Raw genomic sequence first — 26,100 nt, 5'->3', positions numbered from 1 at the left:
GCAGAGTGTTAACTGTTAAATTGAATGCCAAATAATGTTAGCAGGAGAGAGTACAAACAAGGAAGAACTGTACTGGGGATTTGAAAAGAGTAGACTTATCTTTCACAGGATCAAAATGAAAATATTGGCAAGAAATCTACCAACTGTGGCTTGATGTTGGTTGAGAAATTAGAATGGCCAGAGTTTCCCAATTAGGATGCTAAGGTTGGGCTGTTAAATCTTTATGTAGACATTTAAAAAACTGTTTAATGCTGACATTCCACCTTATCCCCCAGAAGGAGGATGAATTATAGATTTTTAGAGACATTAAATTGGTCTTAGTGTCTGATACTTCATGTATCGTTTTTGTTTTTCCCTTGAAGATTTATTTAAAATGCTGTGTCTGTATCCATTCCTTAAGCTTTGGAGAGTGATAATGTGAGAGATTATGATTTATGAGTGATGAAGCAAACTGATAGTATATTTGCCTTGAGTTTATGTTTTAAATGCCAGTAGTTTGGTTAGTGGCTACTGATGGTATTTGGTTTCTTAGTATACCCAGATGCAATGCACTGAAAATGCTTCACACCATAAAAACATGTGACTTTTCCTTTCTTTTTGCATGAAAAGATAATTTTCCAAGGGGAGCTTATAGCTAAGGAAGAATAGCAACTTTGAGAAATAGAGTCGTAAAGATACTGATGATCTGTTTGGTGAGATATTTGGGTTTGTGTAAAATGAACGTTAATGTTTAAATTTCACCCCACAGAACATTAAACCATACAGAGAGGCAAGGTTGTCACAAGAGCTCATTCTGAAATCACATTATGATTTTATCAGTCTCCTGATAGCCAGATGAAATTAAACAGAGGGAAAAAATCTATCGTGTTAAAATCAGAAATGAGGACAATCTGTCAAATCTAAACCCAGAGACAACTCTCTTTAAAGCTGGAAGTAGTATCTAATTCTGTGATTTCATTCCAATGTTAGTTGCTACTCATTAGAGTGAAGCATGCCATGTACTTTACAAATGCAGTTTCTTTTTCTGCTTAAGTAACATCCATAGTTGAGTCATATTTTCATTGAACACCTAAATCCCTCAAATTTATTGTAATTTCTATGTTTTTTTTGTTTTAAGACTTTGGTTTTATGTGACTAAGCAGCTATAAAACTAGATTAAAAATCAGCATTGCAAGTTAGTTGTGACTGATTGGAAAGTAGTACGTGCCATTGGCTTTGCTCCCTGTTTGACTGGGTCTCACTCCTACAGAACTAGGGGGATTCCACAAAGTAACTGAGGGTTTGAATTCCTGGAAGAATAAAAAAAGGCTTGTGGAGAATAATACAAGACAAATATATGGAAGATTGACAGGAAGAAAGACTTCTTTCCTGAACCTTGACAGAAAAAAAAGTCAACATCGGATTATAATGTTTATGATGGGAATATTTAATTCTGGTATAACCACTTATAACTGTCTTATCCTAAGAAATAGTGTTGATCAACGAATCTTAGAGTACACATGAAGAAAAATTGTAAAATACAGTTTTGTAATGAATGTATCTGACTACGTATTTGCAATCAATGAGATTGGATGCGTTTAATGCATAGATTAGCTTACTTCTTGTGGTCAGAGGGTTAGTAGGAGGAAGAAACTGAATCAGTTATTTTTTCAAATAATTTGTATCATATTCTGAACTATGAAAAGACCAGACTTAAACTAACAGATGTGAACAGACATCACTGGAAATAATTTTTAAATCTCCAAAGTATGGAAATTTATTTTTGATTTTTCAAAATGAATATGGTATTAAAAAAAAAAATACTGCGTTCCTTTTAAGTATTTTGTTATCCAACAGAAAAGTTACTCTGTTTTGAGCGTTCTGTTTAGCAAGAATGATCTGGTGGGAAAGCAAAGAACTCATGACTGTGGAAACTCCCCCACTCTTGTTTTGGTCAGGAGAAGTTAAGTCATTCAGTAAACTCTTATCTTTTGTAATGAAAGCAGGATTTTGGTTTCAATAGTGAGCAAGCCGTCAAAGCTGGTTTCTTTAAGAAATAACACAATCTCTCTTTTCTGTGACGGTCTCCCTATAGCTGTATTTTTAGTCTACTAAGTGTGGTGGGGAGGATTATTGTTTTTTTAAAATTGTTTTGAATTCCAGCAACATGCATGTATCAAGTCTCATAATGTGCCTGTGAAGATATTTATTTAAAGCAACATTGTCATCTTTCTTCTTTAAAGGCAATTCTGTACCTGCATTAGAGAATATTAAATGCTGTATTTCCAAGGGCTTATTAAATATTCAGTAGTTTTCTTTTTCTGTAGTCAAGTGTGTCAAGGGCAAGCCTTCTAAGTCCTGGAATGAAACTCAAATGAACTAACTGAACCTTAAAAGCTGCTATTGAATACTCATGTTAGAAAATATACATTACACAGTGAGGGAAGTTGAAGGAGGAGGTGTTGAGATCCAACCCCAGCACAAGTTTTATCCAGGCAGGATACAGTCTCTTTCTGGGAAAATACTGAAATATTGTGAGAGATTTTATTATAAACTTAACTATGAAACAAGAAGTAAGGGTGACTGTGACTACCAACAATTAACTATGCATTAACCTCTTCACTGACTATGACCTGTCCGTCTTGGAATACTAAATGTGTAGAAATAGCCTGTTTTAAGGGTGTGGGGTGGACAAACAAAGCATATCTTGAATACGGAGTGGTATGAGTCTGATTTTATGAATATGAATAACACACCTGAGTGTGAGGATCAATTTCTAGCTCTGTTGCTGTTTTATTTGGGCTGTGTCTAAGCTGATAAACTTTAGAATGATTGAAGTCAGGCCCTGGCTCCATCACAGGACAGCAACAAGTTGTGCAACCAGTCCCATGTCTGGGTTTGCATTGGAAAGGAAACTTGGGCAGGTGGGTTAGATGTGAGCCACAGCATCCTCTGACCAGGTGCCTTTTCTTACTGTGAAATCCAGACATGGCCTACAAGACTGTTGTCAGGTCATTTGCAGCCACAATTTTTAAAGTGACCTTAATTTCTTCAAGGCACTTCAGGAGCTATGTGCAAGGTAAAACATGTCATTGGATGCACAGAAGTTCTGATAATCCACAGGCTGCTCTATTTGCAGTCCTAGAATTGGTTGTCATTTTTGAAATTGCTTTAAACTCTGAGCAACTCAGTTCCCCATGGGACACTGAATGCAAAAGAGGAATCATAAAGTTTTCTACTTCCAACAAGTTATCTGCAGGCATCTGACACTCACTTTAGATTTACGTGCTTCATTAAAAATCAAGTTGTCAATGATTAATCCACTTAACTGTGAACATTAGTAGGACTCAGCAACAGAGCTTTTCTGGTGATCCCATCAACTAGAGAAGCTGGGAGCTGGAATCTGTACCAACATTGTCTGAAATGTGATGCTGACACACATGAACAAACTTGGGTGCACACTGCCTTCAAAATGTGAGCAGAGGGAATCAGCAGCCTACTGAGAGCTTTGACTACTTAATGAGGAACATTCTGCATGCTAGTGTATTACATACTGAACATTTTTGTAACTTTTAACTGCTCTCTTCTGGCAAAAATGGACTGAACTTTTTATTAATTCAATTTGTATTAATTTCAATTTTGCAAAAGGCTGGTTTGGTGGCCCAGGAGTGTCTGTACAACCATTCTCTCACTTAGAAAAGTGTTGTCCCTCAGGGGAAAAAAGAAAACCTAGATGAAGAAAGATAATTTTCTCTCATCCATTGAAACAAACAAGAAACAACTATTTTTTAAAAACTTTTAAGAAATGAGAAAAGGATCCTGATTATTTGGATCTTATTTGAAAACTTTTTTTCAACTTTTTTTCCAAAGAGTTTCAAGCTGTGTGCTTGGGCCACAATCTTTGGTGTAAAAAAAGGGGTCGATGAAGCTGTTTTCCTGTATACCAAGGCTGAATTTGTCTTGCAACTAGTCAAAACCTAAGTTTTCAGAACTTCTCACAGTGAAAGGTTGCTAATGATTCAAATAAAAAATTGTCTCTTGCTGTGACCTTTCTGAAATGGCGATCAGGCTAACTCCTTTTAGATTTGTGTGCTTCATAAATAAAAAAACCACACAGAAGTTGTGTATGGTACCCCAATTATTGTGAACCTTAAGAGGACTGAGGAATAGAACTTGGTTGGTCCCATCCACCAGAGAATCTAGGAGTTTGGATCGGTACCGACTTTGTCTGAAATGTGGTGCTTGCCCTCATAAACAAAAATGGGTGTGTTTTTAGAGACTCATTACCTTCAAAATGAGAGAAGATGGAACTAGGACGAAGCAGAAGGAAAGCATAAAGTGAAGCTAGCACATGATTTAATTTCATTTCTATCATTACAACTGTTTGTGAAAAACATGCTAGAGTCTTTTCAACACATTGCCTAGTATTATGTAATATAATACTAAGGAAGTATCTTCATTAATGTAAAGTAAATCCCTAAGCATTTTTCTTTGACTGATAAAATGTTCCTTCTTGCATTGGCCATTGCATTTTCTTCTTGCATGTTCTCTGAACCTTTTGACTATTGCAATAACATTGTAGGTCTTCTTGTGTATGAGGTTTCATCGTGCTAGGTGCTGTGCAAGCTCTATCCAGAATGTCCTGATCCAAGGAGTTTACAGTTTAAAACAAAACGCAACAAGAGATAAAAGGAATGAGTGTCTTTGCTCAAAATCAGTGATGTATGTGCTATTGTGTGCATGGTGAAACGTGTACATCTCATTGTTTTACATTGCTATGAATGGAAATTGCGGGATTATCAAGAAATCTGTCACCAGATTAATAGCTTTTTCTTGCCTTTCTTTGTTCTAACCTCTGAAAGATGATTGCCTTTAGGATAAAAGAGTAGGATACTCAGCGGATTTTGGAAATGACTGAATGTCTTTTTCCTTTAGGGACAATAAAGCACTGTTGAATGTAGGTGCACAGTTAAAAATTTCGATCTGCTTTGCCAAGTGCCGAGTGCCAAGTGCACTGTGGCCTTTCACAGTGCCAATGTTGAGCAAAACAGTAATAAATAGCTTGTCAGGCAATTCTACCTGTAGTTAATCCCTTGGTATTTGGCATTTTTTTAGAAAGGATCTGGACTCTCTTTCTGAAATACAGCCCAGAAACCAGTGCTAATTATTTACATACTATTAGATTCAGTGCACTGCTGAATGCACAGTTAATCCTTATTGTATCTGAATTATTGGTAAATTTTAGTTTGGCTAGGTTGAATGTAATTTTATATTCTTTTAAGACAAAAAATGTTCACAGTTGTCTGAAATCACCAAAGTGTTGCTGTTAAAGAGGTTGCCCAATATTTTATTTATTAGAAGTTCCCACCAGATTGCAAACTACAGTGCTGACTTAGCTTCAGTGATCCTCAGCCTCCACAGATTTGTTTACTTTTTCCCTCCTTCACTGTGCAGAAAGATGCTGGGGGATGCTCTAGGGGCCTACCAAGGGTCATTCTTACCTCACCAGTGGCTTAGAGTCTGATAAATTCTCTATCCATGTTATGGAGAGGTTTTGCAAAGATCTGCTGAGATTAATTCACTTAGGTTATATAAATCTGGTTGTATTTGCTGACTCTAGTTGTCTCACACAAGACTGAGGCTTTTTTGTGTATGTTGGTGTCAGGTGCCAGAAATAAGTGAGCTATGAATGCGCAGCAATTTTGTAGTTCTGCTGGTTTTGGCTGGGGTAGAGTTGATTTTCTTCAGAGTAGCCAGGATGGGGCTGTGTTTTGGATTTGTGCTGAAGACAGTGTTGATAATACAGGGATGTTTTAGCTATTGCTGAGCAGTGCTTACACAGAGTCAGGGTCTTTTCTGCTTCTCTCCCCACCCCACCAGTGAGCAGGCTGGGGGTGCACAAGAAGTTGGGAGGGGACACAGCCGGGACAGCTGACCCCAACTGACCAAAGGGATATTCCATACCATGTGACGTCATGCTCAGCAATATAAAGCTGGGGGAAGAAGAAGGAAGCGGGGGACGTTCGGAGCGATGGCGTTTTGTCTTCCCAAGTAACCGTTACACGTGATGGAGCCCTGCTTTCCTGGAGATGGTTGAACTCCTGCCTGCCGATGGGAAGCAGTGAATGAATTCCTTGTTTTGCTTTGCTGGCGTGTGCGGCTTTTGCTTTACCTGTTAAACTGTCTGTATCTGAATCCACGAGTTTTCTCACTCTTACCCTTCCGATCCTCTCCCCCATCCCACCGGGGGGGTGTGAGCGAGTGGCTGTGTGGTGCACAGTTGCTGGCTGGGTTTAAACCACGACAAGAGTTAAGGCAAAGGCAGAAAAGCCTGTTCGGTAAAAATCAGCCAGACAGTGTAAGATTATTTGCTTAACTCGTGACTAGAAGTTCAGACTGGATGATAAGTGTTCAGTTCAGTCCCTGAGTCAGTCCCTTCTGAAAGATAACAGATTTAGAGCATTTGTAATTGAGGGGCTTGGTGTAATAACTTTGTTTCATTTATTGAGGAAAGGAAGCCATAAACAAGCTGTAAATCTCTGATATAGGTAGATATATGGTGGTTTTTGATAGGTAGATAGATAGATCTTGTGAGTCTGAATATAATAAGTTTGCCAGGCCTGCATTGCAAATTTAAACTTGTTTCTCAGAATAAAAGCAATTCTCTCTACCGGTTGTAAAGACAACATTTTGTTGTCTAACTAATGATGTTCTGTGTTAGAAAAATGCAACCATTCAGTATTGTGCCAGCCCGAATGAACTCCTGTGGCACACAATACTAAATCTGAGTGCTAATACTAAATTCGGTGATTGATACCTGAAGTACACAAAAATCAGTTTTGCCGCAATGTTGCAGCCTGGATTAAAGTGACATAACAGAGGCGTTCTTGCTTATGGCTGCTGTTCTGTCTCCCTTGTAACTAGATTTTTTCAATGAGATTCAAGATTTTGGTGTGGTAACATAGCAGCATCCTGCTGCCACATTTTCTCTTGCCTGTACCACTGGAACCCGGACTGTAAGCTGCTGTTTCCAGTAGGGTGGTAGTAGAGAATATCATATTTTTTCTACTTGCTGGGCTTCTTTAAGGTACTCAGTTTCAGGTTAGGAATTAACGGATTAAAAGAGTGATACCCTGAGTGATTTGTAAGTAGTATTAAGGGAAACATAAAATACATTAAATTTATTTACTAAAATCAATAATATTAAAAAGGTTAAAGAACCTGCCTCAAGCTTTGAGATCCCTATCATATGTTTTTGTTTTACTAGCAAGTAACAGTTTGAAATTATAAAAATCCAAAGCCAAAAGAGTTAGTAATTTGCTGCCATTTTGAAAGAAATGTGTTTCTTTCTTGATATTACACAATGGTAAAATTTCACTACTAGATAAGAGTGATACCCTGAGTGATTTGTAAGTAGTATTAAGGGAAACATAAAATACATTAAGTTTATTTACTAAAATCAATAATATTAAAAAGGTTGAAGAGCCTGCCTCAAGCTTTGAGATCCCTATCATATGTTTTTGTTTTACTAGCAAGTAACAGTTTGAAATTATAAAAATCCAAAGCCAAAAGAGTTAGTAATTTGCTGCCATTTTGAAAGAAATGTGTTTCTTTCTTGATATTAAAAAATGGTAAATTTCAAGCTACTAGATATGTGAGGAAGCACATAGGCACTAGATATTTTCAAAAACCTGTTTAGGCATCTTTTGTCTCTTTGGACCCTAACACCTTTGAAAATCTTCAAGTCTTCAGAGAGATTTTTCAAGGATAACACTGGCTATAAATTGTCTATTAAGCTGAAAATCCAGAATAACAAACACATTGATAACATGTTATAAATCCTGGCTCTGGGAGGGATTTAAACAGATAATCTCTTCGTGTACCTAACCATTGCTGTTGGAGTGCTAACATGGTGGTAATGTATTGTCACTTAAAAGAAGTTAACCATTGTAGCAAAAGAACAACTGCCCTCAAAATACCTTTTCATTTGGTGCATCTTACTGGGTGTAAGAAAGTTTATCTCTCCCTCCAGCTGTTTGGCTCAGTGTTAATTTTTATGAGATCCTGTCCTGGATGTTCTCTTTTCTTCAATGCTTGACTGTGATGACTGAGTTGAAGATCAGGCAGTAAATGTTTTTTAAGTCCTTCATAATCCTCTGTGAGGGCTGTCTCCAGGTTATTTAACTGTATTTTATCTATTCATGTGCCTCTACTAGAACTGAATTTGTACTTCCCTATTTGTTCAGATTGTCATGGATTTGTAACTTTGATAGCAGGATTGTGGATCCTAACACACTGGCAAAGCTCTGTCACCGCAGTGAGAGAGGTTCTGCTAGGTTTACTCTTAGTCCTGCCTAAGAGATGGATGACTACGAACATAACAGGCTGTGCAACCAACTCTACCTGTAACACAGAAGGCATTTTCAGTAAACAGCCTGTGTTTATGAATCACTGAAAATCCAAAGGAAACCTGGTGTTTGGATCTGTTCCTGGGACCCTCTGAGGTGCCCTTCAGGCCAGGTGTGAATTCCTGAACCATAATCTCAAGACCTTTAGGGTCAGCCCCATTTTCCACTATGTGAGAAGTGGACAGCCTCAAATCTTGCTGTGGTTGGTGTGTATGGGGGCTGTTTGTAAGGTACCTTGACAACTGAATGGAATTCAGATGATTTAGCACACATTAAAGAATTTGTTGCCACTTTCTGAATGAGTTGCAGCCTGTCATGGTATCCATCACCAAGACTTTTCCTGCTCTTAGACTCCTGGCCTACATGAGAGAGCTGTCTGCTGCTCTCCTCTGGCTTAGATGCAAAGTTTTATGCATACGAATTTGTGAATCATTTGGGGATGAATCAATAAAAGATTTGTAATGATCACTGACATTGTTAGTATTAATGTGAAGAGCTGTGTGGTTCTGATGTCTCTTTTCCCTTTTTTTGTTTCAGTTCATTGCCTTTGCCTCTTTATTCTTCATCCTAGTTTCAATCACAACCTTTTGCCTGGAAACACATGAAGCTTTCAATACTATTATAAACAAAACTGAGCAGGTCATCAACGGGACAGAAACTGTGCTACAGTATGAAATTGAGACAGATCCTGCCCTGACGTACGTGGAAGGAGTCTGTGTGGTATGGTTTACATTTGAATTTTTAGTACGTGTTGTTTTTTCCCCCAACAAACTTGAATTCATCAAAAACCTCTTGAATATCATTGACTTTGTGGCTATCCTGCCCTTTTACCTAGAAGTGGGCCTGAGCGGGCTCTCCTCCAAAGCTGCTAAGGACGTGCTCGGTTTCCTCAGGGTGGTAAGGTTCGTGAGGATCCTGCGAATCTTCAAGCTCACCCGGCACTTTGTGGGCCTCAGGGTGCTGGGCCACACTCTGCGAGCCAGCACCAACGAATTTTTGCTGCTGATAATATTCCTGGCACTCGGTGTTTTGATATTTGCCACCATGATCTACTACGCAGAGCGGGTGGGAGCCCAGCCTAATGACCCGTCAGCGAGTGAGCACACACAGTTCAAAAATATCCCTATTGGCTTCTGGTGGGCAGTAGTCACCATGACCACCCTGGGATACGGGGATATGTATCCACGGACTTGGTCAGGCATGCTGGTGGGAGCCCTGTGCGCGCTGGCAGGGGTGCTCACCATAGCCATGCCTGTGCCCGTGATAGTCAACAATTTTGGGATGTACTACTCCCTGGCCATGGCAAAGCAGAAACTGCCGAGGAAGCGGAAGAAGCACATCCCTCCTGCTCCTCAAGCCAGCTCACCCACCTTCTGCAAGACAGACTTGAACATGGCCTGCAATAGCACACAGGGTGACATCTGCCTGGGCAAGGACAACCAGCTGATGGAACACAACAGATCATCAGGTAGGACCCCACTGGAAATGCATGTCCTCTGAAAACACTTTATAGACCAGTATGTTTGGTAGGGGTCAGAAAGCAGCCAGTCTTTCTGCCAGGAGAAGACGTAGCTCCCACCCTTCTCCCCTCCAGTGTTTGTGTGTGTCAGTCTCACAGAGGACAAAATAGGTATAGCGATGTTCCCAAACCTCTATGTAGCTGGTCTATACAGTTTTGCTTGCTCTGTTGAGAATGCTTTCCTGCTGATGATATCAACCTTTTCTTTTGCCTGTTGTTTGTTGCGTCATATGGATGTTTCTTGTTTTTCTGCATGACTGTGACTATTTGAGCAGCCACCGTGTCCCACCCTGTTGGACTCCATGGTGTTTTGCCTCAGTGTCTGTCTCTTGTGTCAGCTTTGCCTGTGCCACATCGTGGCCTGTTAAGCAAGATCCTACAAAGAAGCAGTCATTTAAAAGGAGCAGGTGCTATACATCAAAGGCCCAGCACTCAAAGGAAATAAGAAGAAATTATCTTCCTAGCTTTCTTTCCATTTGGCATTCTGCTTCCCTGGCTAGAAAAACCTCCTTCGTCTGTGTTAGATGAGACATTGCATGATATTTACTATTAATTGAATGATAATAGCATAGCTGATGTAAAGTTTGTCAAGAAAAATGAAAGTGACAGCCCCTAGCAACATCATCGTTGTTAGTGTTGATTTTTATGGTGTATATTACCTTATTTGTTAGCATTCCTAATGATGGATAAGGAGTATTTTGTGCTAATCGCTGTGAAAATGTATATAAAATGACAGCCTCTGACCCTCCAAGCCACTGCCCCATATCCCATATCTCTTCAAATTAAAGAGTAAATTTTATCTCTCAGTATAATTAAAACAAACTTTTTAGCAGCAAGGATTTTTTTGTTTGTTTCTTGAACTTATTTATTCTTAAGCCAAGCACAATCTGATTACAAAGCTCACATACCAGTCATAAGACTCCTGTTGGAAAGCTGCTAAAGAATAATAAAAGCAAAACCACCCATGAGTGATGTCATTCAGTAATTGAAATTTATTTTTTAAAAAGAAGACTCTGGAAAATCAGTCTCTGAACAATATCTGTCTTTGGTCTCTTGCTCTGTTACTGAATAGCATTTATGTTCAAAGAAGCTCGGTTTCAGTCTCTGAGTGAGTGTTCACAGACAAAGTTAACACAGCTTTCTGAACATCCTAAATATATTTAAGAGGATGGAAACCCTTGAAAGGATTCATACTGAGGGTGGAATATAGTTAGTTTTACAGTGCTTTGACTGATACCCACTTTCAGACGACATCTTTAAAGTGTTAATGATAACAGCTTTTTCATGCCATCGGGTCCTACTAAAGGTATTCCGGAATGGAGGAGGCTCAGTGTGATCAGAGCAAAGAGACACTTTTCTGTGTCTGCAGCTTTATTTACAAGGTATTATAATCCTTGACGTTGGAGAGAAAGCAGATATGCAAAAAGGAACCATTTTAAAGTGTTAACTTTCTCTTCAGTAGTGCCACCGCTCTCGTCATGCATCGTAGCTTTATTTCTGGTAGAGAATGCTATTACAGTAACTAGGAATTCTGTGCAAAACTTCAAGGCTGAATATAGCCCTTTGCATTACTAGTTCAGAAAAAACACATGCTCAGGTTTAAATGCAAACGTAAAACTGAAGTCAGTAACATGCCATTACCTGTTATGTGCTGTACCGAGCAGAGATCTTTTCTTGAAGTGTGGCCTGAATCTGAAATAGTAGATAATTTTAAAAGAGAGTCCTTTGGGAGTGCCAAATCAGGAGAGGTAAGAGTTTTGCTGTTTAACAAAATAAACTACAGAGACCAAAGACAGCATTTAATGTTGGGTACTCATGATGACAAGCAGTGCAAGTGTGATAAGTATAGAAATGAAAGCTAAGTGTGTTATTAAACAGGTTTTAGTGCCAAATGTTGAAAATTTAACCCTCCTGGGGGAGGGGTTGTCTTTAAAATACGCTAAACAACATATTCTAAGAAAAAATGACTAACATGACCTCTTGTTTAGCAAAAAGGATAGCAAATACTTGTTTGAAATATCCAGGGCTGACTGTACTCTGAAAAGTTACAGTCCATAATAGTCAACTAACTGAGCCTTGATTTGATTATTTCTTATTTCATGTTAGTTTAGTATAACTTTCTATGAGATTTAAAAGAAGAACAGGAAAGTCAAAAGATCATTTGTTCTTGAATAAAAAATATACTTTTTGCCATTTTGTATGATTAATGGTGACTTGCAATCTTGTTTTCTTCTAATGATTTACGTTATAACTATTTTTCGAGTGATGGGATTATCCGGCATTCAGCATAAGCTCTTTGTGATGTCTCATTTCCTCATTCATTATTGTCTGTAAATGGGCATGGTGCTTTAACCAGTGTTATCAGGTGAAGACAGTGCAGGAAGTGAGCAGCCACTCTCACCTGGTGAAAGGCTCCCTCCCATCAGACGCTCTAGTACAAGAGACAAAAACAGAAGAGGGGGAACATGTTTCCTACTGACGACAGGTGATTACACGTGTGCTACTGATGGAGGGATCAGGAAAGGTATGGACTTCTTTCATTAGATCATAAAAGGTTACTCCACAATGTGCTTGTGAAAAGCAATCTTAGAGTAAAATGATGTGCACAATGCTCTTAGAGGAAAGACTGTACTCACAATGTATCTTTTTTCTTTATTCCTAGTCATTCTTTTCCTGCTTTCCTTTTAGAAACACTCATCTCCTTTAGTCTTCACAAAATGTGCTTGATGTTGGACCCTCATTTCACTTGTGTCTTCATTTGTCTGTTATCTTTAATGGAAAAGCTTGCAATTCAGACCTTGCTCATTCAACCACTCATCACTCAATACCATTTGTCATTCTAAAAGACAAATTAATTATTTAATAACTTTGGTCTGCACTTAATAACTTAGCAAAAATTACAGCTGAATAAATTACACTTAAAAGGTTGAAATGTCAGAAGTAAGCAATGTTCTTATTCTGAACACAACAAAGCGTATCATGTGAGATGCTATTTAGATTTCTTTCAAAGAAAAGTTTGAGTTTATAATGCCACAAAATGTTTCCTCTTTGTAATACACCACTGATGCTAAAAGGTGACTGTCTACCCCAACCAGAATTCAACTACAGTAAACAACACTTGATCTTGCAAGGTGCTATAAATGCCTTTCTAGTTATTCAGCCTCTTCAAATCTGATTACTCACTGTTCAGTAGGATTGGGTTCCCCAGGCGGAGTTTGCAAAACCTTCTGTCGTTATATGTATCACCCATGTGACTGATGGTGTGGCTACCCCATCAGGCCACAGCTGGCTGTGGCTGCAAACCTAACCTCAGGGCATAGCCCCAAAATCAGCAATGCCAGTGGTAGTCTTGCCTTTTCCTTAGATAAGAATTGCTTTGGTTTCTTGGCAAATTGTAACAGTCCAACAGGTTTCACCTTCCTGAGTGCTGATGTGCAGTCGTTCACCTCAGAGTTCATCTGCAGTAGCCATGTGGCACTGGACAAACATTTTTGGCTGAGATTTTTCTGCCCCCCCCCCCTTTTTTTTTTTTTTATAGCTTGCTTTGTGTGCAGGAAACATAGCTGTCCCAGCCAGCCATAGACTCTAAAGGAATTCTCTTGGGTTATTCTGCAAATGCTCTTTTTACATTTCAAAAGCATGAACTCAGTAGGTTAAACCTGTGAAGGCAGATATGCAACCAGAGTTCGATGTGTATGGTATTTGTAAAGAGTATGATCATCTCTATGCTCCTGTGTTTTATAACGCATATATATAATGTTTAGATTAAATGGGACTTCATTGCAAACGTGTTTTTGCACAGATTTAGGACGCTTTCCACTGAGCGTATATCTCGCACTGTCTTCTCAACAACTAGGGTTATTTAAAATATCTCTAGTGGTAAGAGTCCAGTCTCTGAGGAGGTCAGGAACACCTGAATAAGGAGATTGCCATGGCATCTTGCAAGATAAGGTTCTTGACTTCTTTTAGGAATGTTAGTATAAACATTTGAGTGCTGTTCACTTGGCAGTTACTGTAATTAGAACAGATCAGAAATAATATAAGAAGTTACCCATCAGCTACTAAAGACATATTCATAAAACAATAAAACGTATTTTATACTGGGACCACATGAACATTTTCATTTCAAAATCTAGATTCAAGAGAAAATTGTTTCATAGTTTTTACTAGAAAAATGGGGCTTGAGTTCAGAACTGTCAGTTTCTCAATGAGAAATGTGCTCTTTGACTGGCTCTGATGATAACCTTAGTCTAGGCTGAAATGTTTTAGCCACTGGCTTTCCAGTTTATTTTATACAGAGTAGGGAATTTAGCTCATAGGCAGAAAACTGCTTCAAGTAGCATCCAAATGGTTTTGAATACTTGAATTCACACATCAAGTCTACTACTTTTTCATTTTATTTTTTCCCTTTCTTTCTTTTGGTACATCCTTCTTGTTTGGTTGGTTCCTTGGTTGGTTCTTGGTTGTGTTCAATAATCATTTATTCTGAGCTTTTTTGCATGAACACCTTATTTCCATCTCTAAGATGATACTGATTCAGAGCTGATCCAAACCCCACTAAAATACCCGATTTTGGATCATGCCTCTATCTCTAGTCATCTTGTGTATCTGGTTTTCATTTTTTAGGAGTTCCTGTTTTCTTTATCATCTTTAACATCTTCCTCTATCAGTTCTTTGCTTTCATCATTAGAAAAGTAACAGGAAGAAATACTTTCCTAGTTTCTGTGTAAAAAAAGCTACCTGATTATTTAACCCCACTAAAATACCCGATTTTGGATCATGCCTCTATCTCTAGTCATCTTGTGTATCTGGTTTTCATTTTTTAGGAGTTCCTGTTTTCTTTATCATCTTTAACATCTTCCTCTATCAGTTCTTTGCTTTCATCATTAGAAAAGTAACAGGAAGAAATACTTTCCTAGTTTCTGTGTAAAAAAAGCTACCTGATTATTTTGACTTTTTAAAAAAATCTGTCTGATTTTGACTTTTTTCTTGGTAAGATTTATGTTTACAGGGGAGGTTAAATATATACACTAGCATTGTGCTTCCCCTCGATTCCTCTTTCAAACATGATTCTTTCTAACCTGTGTAAATACTGATAGAAACTCAGAAACTGGAGGCTGTTTTTGAAAAGTATCAGAAGTCTGTGAAGCATCACAGTCTAGCCTGCCCTTGCAATCTGGAGATAACATTGCACGATGTTTTTGCAGACATGAGGTTATACATTTGCTTTAAGTATAGTTTTACAGTATGCAATTCTCAGTAGGTAAGAAATATGTTAATTGTCTTTAGGGGAGAACCTAAGATACGATTTTTCCTGAAGATGCTAACAACCGTCTGTGAACTGTCTGTTATCTGGAGATCTGGAATTTGAGCCAGTAACTGTTTCAATAAGAAAAAAAAATGTCTGGTGATGTCCCGTGTAATGTTTAGCTGTATTGTCATTGACATTTTATAGTTTCTGTGGGAAAAGTCTCAGTATTTCATTGTAAGCAATTTATACCTGAATATCTTAACCTGACAAATGCCTAGATGCATACTTGTCTTCAAGGAAATAGATAGTGCATTGAAATCAATGGGGCTTCTCATGCTTGCAGTGAAACACTTATCCATGTACTTCAGGAGCGAGGTCCTGTCCAGCTTCATCTTCGTTGTATTTCCTTGATGATATCTCTCTCCAGACCGATGGACTGATCCTTTTCTTCATAAGTGGGCTTATTCAGGTGCTATTGAAAATACTTGAATATGACGATAGTGATGTAGTGAATAGCAATGCTTTTCCGTCGTTTTACAGCATAGACTCTACAAGGTGAAAACAATCTATATGTAGCAAAAAGTAGGTAGCTAGAGCTCACAGCGTATGTGAACAGAAACGTCTGCAAGTGCAATGTTCCCTCCAAATTGTGAAGCATTATGTGGTTGCCTCGTTTAGTGATTAATTATTTACTACTTGCACATGTGGATTAACACCTTTTATTTAATTTGAGTCAGCTGGAGAAGGAGCACAAATGTGGTGTTTTAAATTCGCCAATCAGGAGGCATTTGCAAATATGTCAAACTCTGTTATCTTATTATACTTTAATATTAGATAAAAAGTCTTAGGGTTAATATTTCTGAAGATGGAGCTTCTTTCCCATATCATCATTCAATCCTCTGCAGAAGTGATTTACACATACTGTATGCAATTTATCTGGTTTTTATTTTATTTATTTTTTAAGAAAAATCATCCTTTATTAGGAATTGGGTTTAGCAGAGATTATATAATTCTAACAGTTTTTATAGTCTGTCTTAATGGGTTTTTGATTATGCTTAGCCAGATAGCTCACCCAGTAACCCTGTTGGGATCCTTTATCTTGCACTCTGTGCAACCCTGCTGAAGCCAACAGGGTGGCATTGAGTGCAAGATGGGATGTGGAAGAGCGGGTCAGACCTCTTGTGTGATGGTCTGTTTAATTTTCTGGGAAAGAATAGCTGCATTAATTTGTAAATAATTTTACTTATTTTGGTAGTAATGTGTCTCAGCATTGAGTTCTTTTGGAGGCAGATTCCCTCTGAGTCCCAGATAGCTCCTTGGATTACATTATGTTGTATTGTTTGTCTTTGTCTATTTTTTGGCTGAATTCAACTGATGTCTGTGCATTTTCTCATACAAGGCTATGAAAAATCTCGAAGCTTAAACAACATAGCTGGCTTGACAGGCAATGCTCTGCGACTGTCTCCAGTAACATCACCCTACAGCTCACCTTGTCCTCTAAGGCGCTCTCGGTCTCCCATCCCTTCCATCTTGTAAACCAGATGGCATCAATCGGCTACATAGTATTAACTCAAATACTGTTTACCACATATTGGAAATAAATGTAGCATTAACCATAGGCTCCACAAATATGGTATAACTCCTGCATGATATAACTGTCAGTAGTAAGAAATGCCACTTGGGTAGCTGAAGATCTTTATCTTGGCTTTTAAAGATTACCTAAGGTAGCGCTTCTCCTTTTCTCTACTACATTGTCCTACTTTCCTGTGGCAATAAAAGGACAGTTAGTGGATGCCGTTGGCCAGTATATTCAATAAATAAGGATATTTTCAGGGAGATTTACTTAAAATAATGTGCTTCCAACTAATTATCAGTCACTCCATTGAACCTCCATTTGTTGTGACTCTAATCCATTCTGAAGATGTCTGGAATCGTGTCTTGGTTGCACACAATGTGACTTGGGTTTGCTCATTTGCATGGACCATCCTGTCTCCATCACCTGACAAGCAGTGTTGCTGATCGCGGAGACCGCAGGGGGCTCTGGATGTGTGTTCTCGCATTGTACCATCCTGCTGAAATGAAAACACTGATAAACTGGTCTGCATGTGGGATTGTTTTTCTTTGTTTAACCTTTTCCTTTATTTTTTAACGATCTACTTGTTTATAAATGGCTTTATTTTGTGATTAACTTACTTCGGTACTGGATTGCTGTATCAGAGTTCTGAATGTCTCCGGTTGTTTGCACACAGATAACTGCAAAGAGGTTGTCATTACTGGTTACACGCAAGCAGAAGCCAGATCTCTTTCTTAATGGCTTGGGGAAGGCACAAAACATGCAAGAAAGGTAAACGCCATCCAGACTTGCAATTTTAAGCTAGCAAGTGCTGCTTGGTACTGTAGTCATTTCTCTACTCCAGGGTTCTTCAACATGTTCAGAGGCTGAGTACCAAGTAAATTTGAGAAGATTATTGGGGGCTTTTTTGTACCACTGTAAGAGGGTAGTAGTTCTCAAGTTGGGTTTTTGACCAGCCTTATACCTCTGGCTCATGAGCTTCAAAAATTTCTTCAGTCAATGTTTTTTGAGGTGCTTTGTCCTATATGTTGTTCGTCTGTCTGTTTTGCAACCTGTCTACTGTATTCTCCATCTGTCTCCATAAAGCACAGAGATACTGTTAAAATGCCCCCCTCTTGTAAGGTTAACTAAGGACATTTTTCTCCTTTTCTCTTTTTTTCATATGGACTATACTTATGTGTATAGATACAAATATATATATTTTTGAAGTGCAAGTTAGTATCATCTAGACTAACTCATGTGAGCACTCTGAAGATTTTTCGAGTGGGATTTAATAGCGGCTTTACAGTACTGACCGGTTGCCTATTGCATCAATCTTCCTCCTAGCAACCAGCATTCATTACAGTTTTGAAACTGTGTCTCCTCTAGTGGCTTTTTCATTCAATATTAACCTCTGTTTATGCAACAGGACAAATGCAATGGCAGATTTGATGTTCTGGGCTGGTGAGGAAAAATTACCCTAAACCGTAGAGTTTTAGAACTACATGAGAAAGACCATAACAACCCAAATCTTAAGGGATCCTTGAGATTGTTGAATAATCCCTGATTGTCATGTTTTATTTTTTGTTAGGAAAAGAAATACAATTTATTGTTGACCATGTAACATGTTCTTCTGTATATAGCCTAGCCCAATAGCATGACCTGCATGTCAGAATTCTTGTACAATAATGTATTTATCAAAGTATACATTTCTGATATTTAGAGATGTACATTGATTTAGTTTTGGTAAAATATTGTCAATAGAGAGATAATTGCAAACAGCTTTTAGCAAAGGAATTAATATAATATCTGGTGCTGCTGTTATATTAACTACAGTGTTGTACAGAATTTATCATGGATTTTTGACTGCTGAAAAAGGGACAATGGAATTTAGCCATACCAAGGACTGTACTGGAAAGAGACTGCTGCTGCTGAATGGGCCCTGATAAACAACTCACGCCTTGAGGAGGTCACTGAGACTTTACATGCGAAGTAGAGCTTGTTAAAGAAGATTAGAGACTGCTCATAATTACTGCTGCCAGAGGAAGGGGTGACTAGTCACTGTTGATGAGTCAGTTGTAAATAAAACTTGTGCATGGAATATCAGTTTTTATCTATATCAAAGAAAGCTGAATTCAAGTCATCATTGCTAAAGCTCCATGCAAAGACCCACACCCCTGTATGTATTCTTCCTGGTTCCTGCAGTTGTGCTGTGGATCATACAAAGACACACACTTAATAATGGTAGTGATGTAAACTACATCTGTCTTGACTTCTGTCATAATAATGGTATATTTTGCAAAGGTCACAAATATGAACAGAGTAGGTTTGCATAAGTCCTTGCTTTCTCGGTTTGCCATGACCTATACTTGTATGAATTCTAGTGTACATGCCAAGTCTTAAGTTTACTTTTCACTCTGATAACAGAAATGTGACTGCAGACAAACATCACCGACTCTGTTCACAGCACACAGTCTTCTTTCATTGTTACCTCAAACTATAAGTATTATGAGAAATAAAATTCTGGCAGCAAGACTATTTGTTTTTTTTTTTTTTAATTCAAAGTGTTGCAAACCCACCATCAATAAGTATAAAAGATGTATTAAAATTATATCCTACAAATGTATATTTTACATAAAAGAGATATTCTTTGATCAGTTACTTTCTGTGATTTTTGTGGTAAATGGATCTAGTCTATTCTATTCTATGTTTATGAGGCATTGTAGTGCTACGATGTGGTAATTATGTTCTCTCCATCCTATTCAGTAGGAAATTCTCCAGAATCTGTTTTGTCACCCTGGTGTCCCGATTGTAGGGACCTGTCCCAGTTGTGAAACTCTGTATCGTGGAACTTCTGTGAACATGTCAAGGTGCATGCACAATCCTGGTGGAAACCAGTGGAAATGTAATACCTGAATTGGAGAATAAAAGGCAAAAGACCTGGGGAGGAACTTGGAACATACCTTCTGAAGTGGCTCATGCGCTTTCTTTAGCTGTATCGGTCCCCTGCCTGCCACTGGCCATCCCAATTCTTAAACCAGTTTCCTGGGGTACATGAGGAGCTAATTCAAAAACTAGCATGAGCTGGCTTCTAAAACAATTTAAAATCTTCCTTCTTGTTAATGACCCCACGCCTCGTGCAGAAGTTGTAATTGGGCTAGATATTATTAGACTCAAGGCAGTTTTATTGCATCCTGATGTGAAGTCAACCTAAAAAGGAGGTGATAAATGGTTGCTTAAAAATCCTAATCTAGTACTGTATTTGGGGCAACCAGTGAAATCCCCGAATACATAAGCAGAATGTCTCAGAGGGGTGAGGGAGCTAATACAGCTGTACACATGATCTGGGAGACTGTTACCACAGTATTTTGGAAAAGGTGCTGGAATGTAAGAAAGATTCCAGAACACAGGATCAAGAGGTGTTCAAGTTTTGCAAAATGTGTTATAGTGACATACCATGAAAGGTCAATGTGCTGAGTTTGCCCAAAGGTTAAAAGTTGTCTGTACTGTGACCTGTGAGCAGTACCCACATGAAGAAGAGGTGTAGTGGTTAGCCAGGACAAGGCTCACAGCCAGCTCCAGACACGCAGGTCTGATGTCTGCCCCCAAGCACCCAGAGAGAGTTGTCTGGCTTTCCTCAGTGCTACACAGGGACGGTGAGGAGCCCTAGATGGGATGCAGACAAGGTGGTGCGTTGTGTTGGGCAAGACTGTAGAAAACAGACGGCCAGATGGTGTCTGACTTCTACTGTCTCTGGATGGTAAGGAGCTTAAGCCTGGATGGATCTCCACTGACACAGGACCTTGAGTAGAGAATATCCCGACTGTAGCTACTTTTTTTTCCCCTAGAGAACCAAGCCCATGTTTAAATGCTTTCTTTTAAAGCACACCTGGAGGACAAGCTGATGGTGAGTCTGTTAACTATTCGTGTGTCTTGGGACTACAACCCAAATCTCACTGTTCTAAGAGGAAGAGTTGGCTTAACCACCAGCCCTCAAAGACTAGCCCCCGCCTGTTCTTCCCCCGCTTCTGGGCCCAAGAAAGGGTGAAAGTGCATTTTCATGGGAGGTAGGCCACCAAGGTTTAACTTTCTCAGACTGAGGAAGGCTTTGAACCTAGGCTTCACTCTTCAGGGTAATGCAGTTCTTATGTCTCTCATACTAGGTAAAGGATGGGCAGCACATTTACATTCACTTCCCCTTTTGGCCATCCTTTAAAAGTAAGTAGGTACAACGATCTTTTGTAAAGGGGGTCCTCACAGTGCGATGCGCTTATGCAGAGCAGATCTACCCGAGCCCCCAGAGGCCTTCAGCCCTGCAGAAGCAAAACTGCGCCTGGAGGAAGGAGTTTTGGGTCAGGCAGGAAGATGCTGTGTGAGTGTAGGTATCCTGGGGATCAAATACTCACCAATGGGCAGTTGTGGGCATTTCTGGGCCTGCTTTAAGAGCCCAAAAACTTATTTAATCCTTGTAAAAGTAAGACTCGAGGGTTAGAAGTCAAAACTAGATAAACAAGCACTGAGTTTAGAAGCAATGCATCCATTAAGACAATTTACCAAAGGCTGTTGCTTGTTCACCTTTTAAAGTTGTAAAATCAAAATGTCAAAAATAAGCATCTTTTTGAAAAATAAACTAGTGCAACAGCAGGGTTGGTGCAGAGATCAAAAGCTGTGACGTATTGTGGAGATGAGCAGATTATGGGACCTTCAGACTTTGAACACAGTTACTGTTCTTATGGGGCCTCATTGAGCACTGAGAAAAAGTTGCTCTTCCAGCGAATTTTGAGACACTGTATTACGAGTGTTATAGGTGTGTACTGTCAACTGGTGCCAGAATTGCTAAGAAGCATGCAGCTAATGATAATTAATATAATGCTGTGTGTCAGGGGGCTTTTTCATGTGTGAAACAATTATGGTTCATAAAAGTTCTCTTACAAAAGGTCTGGATTAAATTAAAACTGTTAAAAGAGGAGGAAATTTAAGGAAGCCTCTGTTCAGATGGGTTACTGAAAACTAGAGAGGGAAGGGACCAATCTGACATGAGCAAACTTGCCAGCATGTTTAATGTGAAGATATGAATTTTAAAAGTCACGAATGAATTAACTATATGAAAGAGGAGGGCATTTTATCATCAGAACAAATCATGCAGAAGTCAGATAAAGGAAATTGGAATGGAAAACTGCTACTAGAAAGAGAAAATGAATATATTAATATGCTGTATTACAAGCAGTGGCTTGAACGATTCCATAATAGAGCTTTTGAATACTACCTGAGTGAGAAGAAATTACCAAAAAAGCAAAGGTTTCTATCAGGTTAAAGTTATCAGAAATATTAATATTTTTATGATACATTATTTTCCCCTTGGAAATACTTGTTATTTATTTAATTTCTAAAGAGGCAAGTTATTTAAAAGATGGTGGTTTATAAAGTCAAGAGTTGGCTTATGAGCAAATACTGAGATGTTAGTGTTGGGTACCTAGCTGGTGTGCCATTACCAGCATTTCTCTCCTGCTTAACTGAATATCCCTGGGACATGTTGAAATTGCAGAGGTGTCTAATTCCTGGCCCCAGAGACGGGGATCTGTCACGCGCCGGCTCTGAGGGAACGCTGGGCTGTGCTCCAGCCAGGTGTGAGCGGTGCAGAGCTCCTGGCTCCACGGCACAGCCTGCGGAAGCATCCCGAGCCGTGGTCTACGTGTGGCTTCTCATTGCCTTCTGGCAAAATATGCATGCTTCCCCCGCCCTCTGCAACCTCCTCCCCAAAACCCAGCCTTCTGTTGCTTGCATTTTTTTTCTCATGAGCATTTTGATGAACAGCTGACAGATTTCAGATTCCTACTTTCACAGCTTCACATTCACAGATGGCAATATTCTAGCATATTTAAAAAAAAGAAATTGGAGGTGGACACTTTTTGAAAATTTGGCACCAAAATGTTATGCATTTCATTTAACATCTGTATTATTTGCAGGCAGAAGACTGGAGACCAGTTTAAAACCAGGGCCACAGCTAGGCTATACTAAAACTTTCAGGATGTGTTCATTTTATTTGCTGCATCTGGTTAGAGCATCACTGCATTTTACTATCGCATGAAGCTCTCAGTTTTCTCCCCAAATGGGATTTGGAGATAAGATGCTAGGGCAAGTCAGAGAGGACTATTTTAAGTTAAATGTTTTCTCTATAGAAAGATTGTGACTCCTATAGGACTGTAAACATGAATTGTAATATGAAGAAAAAGATATGGCTTGGGAAATACTGAGGCTGTAATAGATGGCTGTAATCCATCTTTGTCTTGCAGAATGGTACAGGCACCCTTTCTTTAAAACACGGAAAGCAGACGATTTCGTGTTGGCCGCCTCAGAGCAGCATTAGACCTGCATAAGATAATGAACTACCAAAAGAAGAAAGTGGAAGTTGTTTCCCTTGACCTTAAGACAGCTTATTTGCAAAAGCAGCAAGATCAGACTTCTTTAAGAAGCTTGGCCTTTGCAGTGAAACAATGCAAAACTCCATCAATCTGAAGAATAGTAAACTGTAACCACGTTATCCTATTAGGCTGATGCTAAATATAGAATGGATTTTCAGTTTCTTACAGGGATTTCCTTGCTTTGTGACTAAATGCAGCACCAGGGTTTTATGAAAATCTTATTTTCTTCATGCCTATGAATGTTGTTGGTACGATGCAGTGTTTGGCACTCTGAAAGTCTTAAAACGATGCCATTGTTTATTGGTACTTTTTGCATTTTGCCACCATGAAAAATCAGGTTTCTTCTGAACTGGAACACTGGAAAGGGGGGTAGAGGGAGCACTGAAGGACATGGTTTTCTTGAACCCTTATGGAATCTGCCACATGTAACTGCGACCACACAGAAATAAAAATATGAAGCTTTCCCTATGTCAGTTTCTTGACATTGACTGTAACTTTTCCAGTTCTGAAACTCCTCTTCTTAGTTTTGGTTGGAAATCATGGCAACAAAATTTATTTAGTTACTGCTGTTTATAACATCTACTTAACCCTTGATAAGTTTGCTTTAAATCTGTCAATGATGGAGCAATCATAGAGCTTAACAGCACTAGCACTGAGCTCAGAGAAGAACTTATGCGCAAACTTGATAGGTTCATCTGTAATTATTGAAGAGTTTTCTCAGTACAGGACATTATCTGAACAAGTTCCCACCATGAAATGGCCTCACTGAAATGAATGGCAAAACTGTCCTTGGCTTACTTAAGCAAAACTAGGTCTTGGGAAGCAACTGGTTTGTGTCATGGACATTTCCAGAATATTTATCACCAACATCTTAGTATTCAAACCTATTTCAGTTGGGGGGGGGGGTAGTGATTTATCGCGGTGGTCACTGATCCTGGTTTGAGTACAAGTAGTCATAAGGATATGCAGTCACAGCTTTTATCTGTGCCCCATTCCCCTTTTCTCCATCCTCCACCGGCTGCTGCAGCTGCAGCAGAACAGTCAGTGCGAGTGCTCGGAGCTTCACGCTCCAGCTGGAAGGTCCAACCTGCCCTCCCTGGTGCAGGGGTGAGAAGGCGATTGTAACCTCCGCACCCAAGTCACCTGCAGGGTGCGTGGCAACACTTCTGTCCCCTGCATGCCTGGTGCCTACTCCAAGCAAGCTGCTTGGGTTTCTCCAGAGCTAAAGAAGATGGATCAAGCATGCCCAGAAAGTGATTTTACCCATATCTTCGATACCTCTTTCAGTATGGGTCAAATTCATCTCTGCGAGTGTCTGTTGACAGAAAAAGTAGCCGGATCTGTCTCCCTCCTGGTGCAGGGGCAGAGGCTCAGCGCAGAGGCAACGTGCCCCTGCTACAGTGCCTGCCCCTCCTGGTACTTCGCCCACTCTTGCAGATGTGTCGTGCCAAGGCTACTTCATGAACATTTCCCCTCCACTGCCCCAGAAATAGTTTCTGTTTCAGCACTTGCGTTCTTCTCGGAAGAGGAAGGGAGTGTGCAATCAGAGCCTGCCTGGGAGGCGGCTCATACTCAGGTGTACGTGGGACTGACATGTCCCCACATTGACTCCCAAGCTTTCTTCTCTTTTTTTTGTTGTTGCAAGAAATACATCTCTGACTGAAACCATCCTGTCATGTGAGCTCCAGGCATACTTCAAAAACACTTCTTGGAAGAGCATTTCGCTACCTGAGAAGCTTTAAGCAGAGTTCATGTTACTTGTTCGCTTTTTTTTCCTTCTGCAGTCTCCTGAACCCACTATGTAGATTATTCCCTTGTTTTCTTTGCACGTGCCTTCAATGCTCTCTGCCTTCTGCAGCTTTCCTAGCTTCAACTCTGCCCATCCTGTATTCAGGACTTACCCACATGCCTCCTTTGCCTGTCTCCTCCTTACAGTGCATCTGTAGCCTGCATGAGAGATGCTGGGAAGGGAAAAGGTAAGGGAATTTGGACCTTAATCACAAGGGTAGAGGAATACAGGACTGAGTCTCCTTGTGAAGTTGACTAAAACTTGCTGGAGATGTCGCCTTATGCAGTTGGGTCCAGCCCAGCTTGGAATGAATTTGCAATTCTCTGCATCTCCTTTTGTATGGCCACCACAGTTGGGAACATTAAATTGGGGAACCACAAAGTGCTGTCTAAAAGCAGCACAGCTATCAATGAAGAGCAGTTTGCAACTGGAATATGGCCAGTGCCAGGGGCACTGCGGAGGGACATGCCAAAAAACGGATAGAGATGATTGCTTAGAAACCAAATTCAGAAATTAGATTTTCCAACCACATATTCACTGAACTATTGATTTACCAGTCAATATAATAGTACTGAGCAGAATGATTGGAGTGCTGAATATATCATGATTTATCAAAAATAATGACAAATACTGACATGATTCTTTCTGCCCTTTTTAAGACTTACTGTAATACCAAATTCCCTTCAGACCCAAAGATAAATACAATGAAAATAGGTGTATTAGCTAAATTAATGTCAGGGAATAAACATCCCTCTAACGTAACTATAAGAATTTACTTTAAGAAAAGTTTTTATATCCTAGCCCTAGACAAAAGCTGTTCATTAAGTTTTATTCATAGTCCTCAGTACCCTTCAAACAGGGCATAATTTCTAGACTTCTACTGTCCTTATTACCAGGAAGCCTGTTTCACTTATCTGTATTTGAATCTTTAGGCAGTAACTGTTAAGTTTTTGATTCAGTCATTCCTGCATTGCCTGTGCCTATTTAAAATACTAGACAAACTGTGTTATATGCTGTTGTGGTTTAACCCAGCAGGCAGCTAAACACCACACAGCCGTTTGCCCCCCCACAGTGGGATGGGGGAGAGAATTGGAAAAAAAAAAAGTAAAATTTGTGGGTTGAGATAAAGACAGTTTAATAGGACAGAAAAGGAAGGGAAAATAATAATAATAATAATAAT

General features: G+C 39.3%; 1 protein-coding gene across 1 annotated transcript in view; it reads left to right on the top strand.

The window, feature by feature from the left end:
- The window catches only part of KCNC2 (potassium voltage-gated channel subfamily C member 2), a 107,976-nt gene extending 88,305 nt beyond the window's left edge, over positions 1 to 19,671 (top strand). The window contains exons 3-5 of the mRNA XM_009278933.1: positions 8,925 to 9,855; positions 12,263 to 12,430; positions 18,546 to 19,671. Of these exons, the coding sequence (XP_009277208.1) occupies positions 8,925 to 9,855; positions 12,263 to 12,430; positions 18,546 to 18,655 (1,209 nt within the window). The 3' untranslated portion in view covers positions 18,656 to 19,671. The remainder of the gene's footprint in view (positions 1 to 8,924; positions 9,856 to 12,262; positions 12,431 to 18,545) is intronic.
- The last annotated feature ends 6,429 nt before the right edge of the window (positions 19,672 to 26,100 follow it).

Source organism: Aptenodytes forsteri, unplaced genomic scaffold (genome assembly GCF_000699145.1).
Source record: "Aptenodytes forsteri isolate BGI_AS27 unplaced genomic scaffold, ASM69914v1 Scaffold259, whole genome shotgun sequence".
NCBI lineage: Eukaryota > Metazoa > Chordata > Aves > Sphenisciformes > Spheniscidae > Aptenodytes > Aptenodytes forsteri.
This window is presented reverse-complemented; position numbering and strand designations above follow the sequence as displayed.